The 10,844-nt window shown below is 37.8% G+C and overlaps 1 protein-coding gene across 1 annotated transcript; it reads left to right on the forward strand.

Annotated features, from left to right (window-relative positions):
- The first annotated feature begins 4,130 nt into the window (after positions 1-4,130).
- Positions 4,131-9,489, forward strand: LOC123664256 (craniofacial development protein 2-like). The gene is made up of 2 exons (XM_045598851.1): positions 4,131-4,889; positions 9,328-9,489. The coding sequence occupies exons 1-2, from the start codon at positions 4,131-4,133 to the stop codon at positions 9,487-9,489; spliced, it is 921 nt and encodes a 306-aa protein (XP_045454807.1).
- The last annotated feature ends 1,355 nt before the right edge of the window (positions 9,490-10,844 follow it).

Below are 10,844 nucleotides of genomic sequence, written 5' to 3' on the forward strand. Positions count from 1 at the left end.
TGATTGTCTCCAGACTCATATTTTGAGGTTATCATCATTACAGCCTATACAGTCCACTGCTGGACATAGGCCTCCAAAAGTTTACGCCAAAAATAACGTGAACTCATGTGTTTTGCCCATAGTCACCACGCTGGGCAGGCGGGTTGGTGACCGCAGTACTGGCTTTGTCGCACCGAAGACGCTGCTGCCCGTCTTCGGCCTGTGTATTTCAAAGCCAACTGTTGGATGGTTATCCCGCCATCGGTCGGCTTCTTAAGTTCCAAGGTGGTTGTGGAACCTTGTTATCCCTTAGTCGCCTCTTACGACACCCACGGGAAGAGAGGGGGTGGCTAAATTCTTTAGTGCCGTAGCCACACAGCACTATTTTTTGAGGTTATGGTTGCCCATAAATATCAATAGTGCTAAATAAAAAAGACACAAGTGGTACTGAATTCAGGAATAGTAGAGATGTAAGTTTCCAGCTCTTTATTTATTTATTTATTTATTTATTTATTACATTTTACATTTATTGCACTTACAGTTTACAACCAAGGCGTACAATAAACAAGCATAAATTAATAACACTACAACAAATACATTAAAGAAATAACAATTTGTCTTATAATACGAGTATACACATTAACATAATTCTAAATACTTAAAGCAAGATTTAACAAATTCAGACGAATTCATAGCGAATATATCAATACTACTATTGGAAGCCAACAGATTATTAAGTAAACGAAGGGCTGACTGCGTTGGGGCGCTCCGAGGCGCTTGCGTCCGCACACACTCCACCGCGAACAGCGGCCGGGAGCGCCTCATAACCGTACAGTGCGGTGCGCATATACCACATGCCCCCAATGTCGTAGGGTTATCTATTTTATTATTTAGTAAATGGTAGTAGTGGGGCACAAGGGCACACTTTCGCCTTAGCTCAAGTGTATCCAAGCCCACCATACCATTCACATAAAGAGAGGGATACAAATAAGGATAGTAACCATAGAGTTTAAAGAACAAATAACGGGCAAACTTTTTTTGCACTCGCTCAACTAAGGTTTTATAAAGTTTTTCGTGTGGATTCCAAATTAAAGCATTGTATTCCAATGTACTGCGAATAAAAGCAAAGTATAATATTAAAATTGATTCTTTGTTAGAAAATCTTGCCGATTATCTTATAACAAACCCAAGTGCTTTGTACGCTTTTGGACACGTCAATTTAATGTGGTGATTGAACGTTAACGCCGAATCAAAGACTATACCTAGATCACGTATTCTATCTACTCTAGACAAAGCTTCGCCGTCGACGGTGTACGCGAAGGAGATCGGGGAATGGGACCGAGTATACGTTACAATTTTACATTTAGATGTATTAAATGCTAATTGATTGTCTCTGCTCCAGGCACAAACATTATGTATGTCATTTTGAAGCGCAGCGCAATCAGTATTGCCTTCAATAGTCATAAACAACTTTAGGTCGTCAGCGAACATCAGACATTGGGTTCTTTTGAGTACATCTGGAAGGTCGTTAATCATGATGAGAAATTGGGTAGGACCTAAAGTACTACCCTGGCTTACACCAGAAAGTACAAAGTATGGATCAGACTGATAAAACCCAAGCTGGACGTATTGAACGCGGTTTGTGAAATAATTTGCAAAGAACTTTAATAAAGTGGGTGTAAAACCTAATTTTGAAAACTTATTTAGAAGAATATCAATATTTACGCGCTCAAACGCTTTTTGAAAGTCAAAGTAGGCAACGTCAACTTGTTTTCTTCTGTCTAAAGCCCTTGCACTGTACTCTTTAATTGACCAAACGAAATGTAGCCACGAATTTTATACCACTTCAAGTCATTACTTATTTAAGTCATTAATTAATCCTCAAGGCAATATGGAGGTGTAATAAGTTTGACATGTGTATTTGTGCATGTGCGCGTGTGTGTACGTGCATGTATATGAGTGTGCACGTCTTTGTACGTTTGCGTGCGTGTATTTGTGTATGTGCGTGTAAGTGTAATTGTTGGTATATAGCATCATAGCTCCTTAACAACTTTTGATATTTTTTTTTGTTTGAAAGCTGACATGACTGAGAGAGTACTTACCTAAAACTTATAAAAATTTAATAGGCGTTTGATTATCCTAACCGCTAAAAAGAAAATTTTTAGGACAAATTATTTGGTAACTGTATAAAATAATACAAAACGCTTGCAGTATCGACGCGCCCTGCCTGAGGTCAGTGTTGGATTAGTCGTTATTACACCTGAATATAACATCACAGGGCGTCAGCTGTCAGATCAAAAAACCGAACGGTCGCGCCCGGCGACCCGCAGTCCGCAATTCCAGCTGCAATCCGTGTCACGCAATGTAATCTACACAGTCATTGCAACGAACAAACCCGTATTAGATTTTTGGTGCTACCACAGAATTCGAATCCAACGAACTGTGGTTGACGTTCGCATCCGTGAAAAAATCACATTGTACAACGATGAGAAAGATTGCGTCAAAATTAAATAACAAAAATTTTAGTCTAAATCGCTACGGAAAATAGAAAATGTAGGTATTAGAAAAATTTCAGACAATGTATTAGTAATTTTAAATATTTTTAATAATATGTACATTTTAAAAACTAAATAAATTTAATATATATAATTAAATATATAAAATTTAACAAACAATAAAACGCCATGTCAACAAATGTAACCAATCGTAACCCAGTCTAATGTTTAAATTTTATTTTGCGAATAGTTACGCGACCCATCGACGCCACCGGCTCAAGTTGTAACAATGGCTGCTGACCAAGCGTTTCCGTGGGACAATTCTAAAAGTGCATTTAGTTCATAAGTTTCAAATGTAATGTTAAAATTAATTATTATTTTAAAATCAATCTTGTAGAACATTTGTAACTGTAAACATCTTATAATTAATAAATAAATATTTTTTTTAAAAGAAATTTGTTCGCCGTTATTTAAGGGGCACAGTCGGTAGCTAGATGACACTCGAACTTCAAATAAAACTCTCCGAATAGAGTGAACGATATCTATCCTTATTTTCGCGATCCGCTATACAAGAACCTACGAACGGCGATATCCTACGGGAGTCCTGGCGAATTGGGAGTCCTACTATCAGTCTTGTAGAACATTTGTAACTGTAAACATCTTATTATTAATAAATATACATATATTTTTTTTTAAAGAAATTCGTTCGCCGTTATTTAACTGAATTCTATTATCTCTATTTATTATTATTACTGTTCTCTCTAATTTTACCTTTTGTAGTTCCAACGGTGACGCCTAAACCTTTGAGACACACAAGAGAATAGCAGAATTTTAGTAATGGGGTTCCGTTAACACTCTTTTGGTAAATCGTAAAAGGCAGGATAAAATTCTCCTTAAAGTTCATCTAAATAAGTTATTTGCAAGTAAGAAGTTAATAAGAGTTAAAAACTGTTTTATCTATACAATATATTTCTTATAAAACTAATATACAAGGGTATTACAACTCCATTCAACTTCAACAGTTTCGCATTCCGTGCTCTACGTGTATTAGAACTTTTAGCCGGCCTGAGCTAGTTAACTTTATATTTCACACATTCTTAAATCAGAAGTAGACGACCTGGAGCACTCCGCGTGAAGGCTTGACGTGACTGAAACTAGACACGAAGTAAGCACGTGAAGCTACTGACGAAACTTGAGATTTATTTATTTGCTAGCTTCGTGTAATTTACGATTATGTGAGAATTTCAAGATAAGTATTATGGACCTTAGCAGTGGCGTAGCGTAGTGGGGACGGCAGGGGCGACCCGCCTCGGACAGCACTTTTTAGGGGGCGGCAAAATTTAACAATACTTAAATAATAAAAATATTTTTTAAACATTTGAAAACCATCTTATATTATTTTTATCGCAACTACAAATTCTAACCGATTGAAAGGAGCACGGACTTTTTAATTACTTATTTTGTGCGAAGTCGAGGAATCCCTTTTCTTTGAATGATAATTTGTAGCAACTGGCAAGTGGCAACGTGTTTACTTGTGGGAATTCTCCGTTTATGACAAATCATCGGCGAGAATGACTTGTATTACATACAAGACGTAAGGGACAGCTATCCTTTAATTGAAACCATTAATTCGGACCGTTATTGTTACTCAAGGTGATGGATGTGAAAAGAGTGAATGATAGAGTTATTGCAGTAAAACTGTTGATTGAAGACTCGGTTTTAAATGTCGTTAGTGTGTATGCGCCGCAAACGGGATGCGATGACAGTATGAAAGAAAGATTTTGGGAGGATTTTGATGCGGTAATAATGAAAGTACCAGAGTGTGAGGAAATATACATTGGGGGGGACTTTAATGGACATGTGGGAAGGATGAATGACGGGTATGAGAGGGTGCATGGGGGCAGAGGTTACGGAGTTAGGAACCGAGACGGTGAAGCTCTACTTGAAGCAGCCTTGGCCTTTGACTTAGCAATAGCCAACACATTCTATCAAAAACGGGAACAACACCTTATCACATACCGTAGTGGTCTACACTCTACCCAAATTGACTACATTCTTTTAAGAAGAAACAGGCTAAAATCGGCCAAGGACTGCAAGGTAATACCGAGTGAGAGTCTCGTCTCCCAGCATAGGCTACTGCTCCTAGACTTAACTCTGAAAGTTCAGAGTTTAAATAAGAGCCCGAAGCCCCCAGTTAGAACGAAATGGTACAGATTGGATGATAGGGAGGTGGCTGCAGAATTCCGGGAAAGAGTGGTTGGTAAAATGATAGAGATGGGAGATATGGTGGGGATGGGAGTAAACGAGTGCTCGAGTGAGATGGCAATGTGGGTGCGAAGTGTGGCAAGGGATGTCTTAGGGGAAACGAAAGGGAAAAGGAAGATAGAGAAGGATACATGGTGGTGGAATGAGGAAGTACAGACGATTTTGAAAGAAAAGAAGAATGCTTTCAAAGAATGGAAAAGAGTGGAAGATGGAAATGACAGAGAAAAGAAAATAAAAAGATCAGATTACCAAAACATTAAAAAGAAGGCTAAGAAAGCAGTCGCTATCGCAAGGGCCAAGGCTCAAGATAAATTGTATCATTTTTTGGAGAACCCACAAGGTCAAAAAAATCTTTTTAGAATATCAAGAGAGAGAGAGATGAATGCAAGAGATGTAAACCATATGAAATGTATAAAAGACGAAGCGGGGAAGATTTTGACGGACGATGAGGACATAAAAGAACGCTGGAAGAGATACTTTAATAACTTGATGAATGAAGAAAATGAATGGAGCGGAGTGTTAGAGAATGTACGAAGTAATGAAGGAATGGTGAAAGAGGTAAGTATAGAGGAAGTGAAGATGGCAGTGCAGAGTATGAAGAATGGAAAAGCAGTTGGGCCAGATGGTATACCAGCGGAAGTATGGAAGTTTTTGAAGGCGGATGGATGGAAGTGGCTGACTTTATTTTTCAATAAGTTGCTGCAAGAAGAGGTCATACCCGAGGAATGGTGCTACAGTTCACTGGTGCCCATTTTTAAAAATAAAGGTGACATACAGGACTGCAGCAGCTATCGGGGAATAAAGCTCATGTCACATAGTATGAAGATATGGGAGAAAGTGATAGCGCGACGAATGAGAGAAGAATGTGAGGTCACACAGAACCAATTTGGATTTATGCCGGGCCGGGGAACTACGGACGCCATATTTGCACTCCGCCAACTCTGCGAAAAATATAGACTCGCACAAAAAGACCTACATATGGTGTTCGTAGATCTGGAAAAGGCATACGATAGAGTCCCCCGTAAGGTTCTGTGGTGGGCTATGAAAGGGAAAGGAGTGCCAGAGAAGTATGTACGACTTGTTCAGGCGATGTATGATAGAGCTAGCACCCACGTCCGGTCCGAAGCCGGGGTAACTGACAAGTTCAGTGTGGCTGTAGGTTTGCACCAGGGGTCGGCTTTAAGCCCGTATCTATTCCTCCTGGTAATGGATGTTCTAACATCAGACATACAGGAGGAAGCACCCTGGTGTATGCTGTTTGCTGACGACGTTGTTCTTGTTGGAGATAATGTCCTTGAGGTACAGAGCAGACTGGGAAAATGGCAGGAAAGACTGGAGGGCGCGGGATTGAGGATAAGTAGGTCTAAAACCGAGCACTTGTTCTGCGATTTCAGCGGTTCCTCCGGTTTTTCCCATATTGCCTTGGATGGTGTATCCCTACCAGTCTGCTCCGACTTCCGCTACCTTGGGTCATTAATACAAAATGACGGCAACATAGACCGTGACGTGAAAAATAGAATAAATGCGGGATGGATGAAATAGCGACAGGTCTCTGGAACAGCTTGTGATCCACGAATGCCCCTTAAACTTAAGGGGAAAATCTATAAAACGATCATAAGACCTGTCGTAATGTATGGATCGGAATGTTGGGCAACAAAAGTGACGGATGAAAGAAGAGTGCACGCAGCCGAGATGAGAATGCTAAGATGGATGTGTGGAGTAACGAGGAAAGATCGGATTAGAAATGAGTATATAAGGGGAAGTTTGAAAGTAGCACCCGTGACAGAGAAAATGAGGAGCAATAGGTTAGCGTGGTATGGGCATGTAATGAGGAGGGATGACCGCTATGTCGGTAAAAGAATGTTAGGGATGAATGTCGAAGGACGAAGAGCGATCGGCAGACCGAAAAAGCGATGGATGGATTGTGTGAGTGAGGATATGAGAAAGAAAGGAGTAAGCACTGAAGTGACGAATAATAGAGAGGAATGGAAGAGGAAAACATGTTGTGCCGACCCTACATAAGTGGGATAAGGGCAGGAAGATGATGAATTCGGACCGTTATTCTGAGTATCAAACAACAAGATTTTTTTTATCGCAAAATCTGGAAACCTAGAGAAAAAAATCTGGATGTTTTTTATACCTCTCCGGTGTGTGAAAAATCGCTCTTATTCATCTTTGCAATTATTCCAGCCCCACAAAGATCGTTGTTGACTTTGGAACCCCGTAAAAAAGCGACAAACCAATTTTTTAAAATATGCCTATCGAAAAGATTGAAAAAATTCGAAATTTACTGATAACAAATTACACTAGTTCTAAACCCAGAATAGTGTTATGAGTATACTGGCGAAGTTAAAAGATAGCTGTCCCTTACATCCTGTATACATATAAAGTTGAATATAGTTTATTTCACGTACGGGGAAGTCCCTTTAAGGTACGGGGATGTACGAGATTCTTTGAAAAAGTTTGATAATTCAAAGAAAATTTTATTGATGGATCGTCAGTTGTCCATTTAAGATCGCCTCGTATCTTAATTATGTTACGCTTTCCAAATTGTGATTTTTGTGCAAATAAGTACGTGTAGTGATTGTGAAATAATTCAACAACTTTTTGAAAATTTTGAATTTTTAAACTGTGTGAGTATTTGATTGATGAACACGTGCTGTTTTTCGCAACTCGACGTCTTAATGCGCCTTTTTTTGCGTGAAAAACTGTGTGAGTATTAAATATTATATTTATGTAATTGTATATTGGACTGTTATTAAAATAAAAAACCGCCGATGTGCGAGTTTTATACTCACGTACCCAGGGTTTCGTACAAATAATCCAGTCAACAAGTTCAAAAACGTGTTTAGTAGAAATAAAGCTCCTAAAAATATGCGTGATAACTCATTCGATTCGGACTGACGTCTAGAAAAATGTTTTTAAGGGTTTACTAGCACATGAAAAATTACGATTGTTATTAACAAAATAAGACAAAAAAGGTATTTAGTTTTTCCTTAATAATTTCTAAAATAATGATATTTAAGAAATTTTGAAAGAGGAGGAATTTTCCAATAAAAAAATTGTGCCTCCCGGAGCTCTATCTTTATTATTTATATTTTTTTTAACTGTGAAAATAGTGCTCCGCGAGGTCGTTACGGCATAGGCATGCCATCCAAAAAGCCGGTATATCACCTAAAATATTTTTTGACGTGACAACGTCAAATAAATCGATGACTCATTTTAACGTTACGCTCATTGTACGCTTGCACTGCATCTATCTATCTTTCACTCGATTGGCCTGTACGTCCGAGGAGAATTTTTTTATTTAAAACTAGCTGTGCCTGCGATTTCATCCGCGTGGAATTTAAAAAAAAGTTTTTGTGCAGTTCGCAGTTATAGTTACTCCATATTACATCAGCTATCTACCAGTGAAGGTCCGTCAAAATCGGTACAGCCGTTTCAGAGATTAGCAAGAACAAACAGACACAGACAGACAGATAAAAATTGTAAAAAATGTTATTTTGGTATATGTGCCGTGTAGGTGCATTTAGTAAAGAGCGGTTATTTGAATATTACAAACAGACACTCCAATTTTTGTTGTATAGATGTATAGATATAACCTGTACAATGCAAAATAATGATGACTGTTTTTGCCGAAAAGTTCTCTATTATAATGTAGTAATGTATAGTATATATTAAATTGAAATATCTAAATAAGAGGGCGGCAAAATTTTCTTCCGCCCCGGACGGCCGACCACCACGCTTCGCCACTGGACCTTAGTTTTATTACTGATCTCTAGATTTCTATGTCTACACCAAATTTTATTGCAATTAGTCCAATCATTGTTACGTGCAAGAATAAAAATCAATCATTCAACCATAACAATAATGGAATATTAAAAATAACCAGCAGGAGATTGCTTTAATTAAAAAAAAGTGTGTGTGTTCTTATGTACGCACGTAAGAAGTTATACTTCGTTATCTAGCTAACTGCACGTTGCTAACAAATCTATATCTTACATATAATAAAATGGTAGGAAAGTCAAAACTGTACATGTATTATTTTTTTAAAGAATACTTGGGGTGTGATCTACAATCGATACCGAAGCCAAAAATATAGTTTTTAGAATTTTTGTCTGTTTGTCTGTATGCATGTCCGAGATAAACTCAAAAAGTATACATGCAGTATACTTTTTGGATTTACTTCAAATTCGGCACGAATATTATTAAGAAGTCGGTTCAACATTTAGGGGAACGAGCAGTGAACCTTTATTTCTTCAATGCACTCTGTAACAACGTGTAATCTAACGACGCATATTTGAATGTTAATAACCATGCTATAAACTAGCTACGCACTATAAATAAAGACATTCTAGTATATTTAGTAAAAGCATTGCACCCGTGCGAAGCCGCGGTGGGTCGCTGGTAAATAAGTAAATAAACTTCTTCTTAACTAGCTAACTTCAGGGTGTCGGATTTTTTTATGACGGTGTGCGTACGTCATAAAAATTTACCTTCATCATTTTGCCCTAACATACTAAAAATTTTCCCTAATATTCCATACTAGTACTATATAGAATTTTTCTTAGTCTTACACTCTCGTCAGAGTGGTTGTGGTTGCGCTGACGAGATATATAGTAGGGAATTTGGTGGGTTGATAACATTTCCGAGGGTAGCTCTCCTGGCGATGTGCTTCAATTATTTTCTGTTGGAGGCATCGCGAGTACACATGACCATGACCATGGTGGACTCTGTAGCCACTGTATAGAATAGGGGTGACTTATTTTACAATGCCTACAATATATTCAAGAAATCAATCAACTAATCGATGAAAATTTTATATTGTTATAGTTTATGTCGAATATTTATTAAAAGAAGATATCACAGCACGTCTTATCAGTAGAAAAGGAAAATAAAAACTCCTCATACGAATACCGTTAATGTTTAATACAAAACCTCTACCTTTACCCTCAACCTCTTTAACGTTTCACAACTTTTTTAACGGTGTCTATAAATCTACAATTCACTTAAAGATAATAAAAAGTAAATACGCTTTCGGGTTAAATGTAAATGTATTTATGACAGCGATTCAATAAATAATGATCTCTGATTTTCGTTTGCATATTAAGTATCTAGAATTTTTGAAACTGAATAAATGAATACAGGTCGTACATGTTTTTTTTTCTCTTAATTTAATGCACTTTTGAAATTTGTATAACTTAAAGTAGAATTTTATTTAAATAAAAAATATATTAAAAAACTAAAGTGCATACAATTTTAAGTAGAAAAAAAAAGATTAAGTTTTAACCGACCTAAGCTTCTGATCTGAAACATTGTGTAAATATCCCACCACTGGGCAAAATTTTTTTCTTCTGTAATAAAGATGAAGGCTTTATTCCACCACCCAAATGGACTGCTGTTCTACAGCTGATGGGGGATGGGGGGAAGACGGGTGCATAACATCGCAATAATCATTTTGAACTTTCCAATACGCCATGATCAAATGAATGACTAAAAATATACCTTTTAAAAATAACAAACGCAACCAGGTATTTGTTTGTATTAATAACTAGCTGTGCTCGCGACTTCGTCCGCGTGGGATTTAACAACAAAGTTATTTTTCAGTTCGCAGAGTTATAAAATAAATAAATTTCTAAAATAAGCCAAGTTGCTCCTTATTACATCAGCTATTTGCCAGTGAAAGTCCCATCGAAATCGGTCCAGCCGTTTCAGAGATTAGCCGGAACAAACAGACAGACAGATTTTTTTTGTAAAATGTTAATTTAGTATATTGTTACGTGTTAGGGTTCGAAGGATTTGGAGAGAAAGACCTGCTGACTCTTTTCAAGACTTTATTCACAAGCACTAGGTCCAACACAAAGCACTAGGTTTAAACACTAAGCACTAACAATGTCCTATGTCGTAGCCAATGTCGTAGGTTTCGCTGGTACCACTCTTGATCACTGGTCTTCACTCTTGAAGTCGCCTCGAAGATCGCTCAAACTGAACTGAACTCGCTCGCCTCGCTGCGGCTATTTATATCGGCCGAGACGAGGCCCAGACCATTCTGGAAAGTTCGCGCATGTACCCGGTTTTCGAGACTATACTTCTATATAGTTCCAC

This window comes from Melitaea cinxia, chromosome 21 (genome assembly GCF_905220565.1).
Source record: "Melitaea cinxia chromosome 21, ilMelCinx1.1, whole genome shotgun sequence".
Lineage (NCBI taxonomy): Eukaryota > Metazoa > Arthropoda > Insecta > Lepidoptera > Nymphalidae > Melitaea > Melitaea cinxia.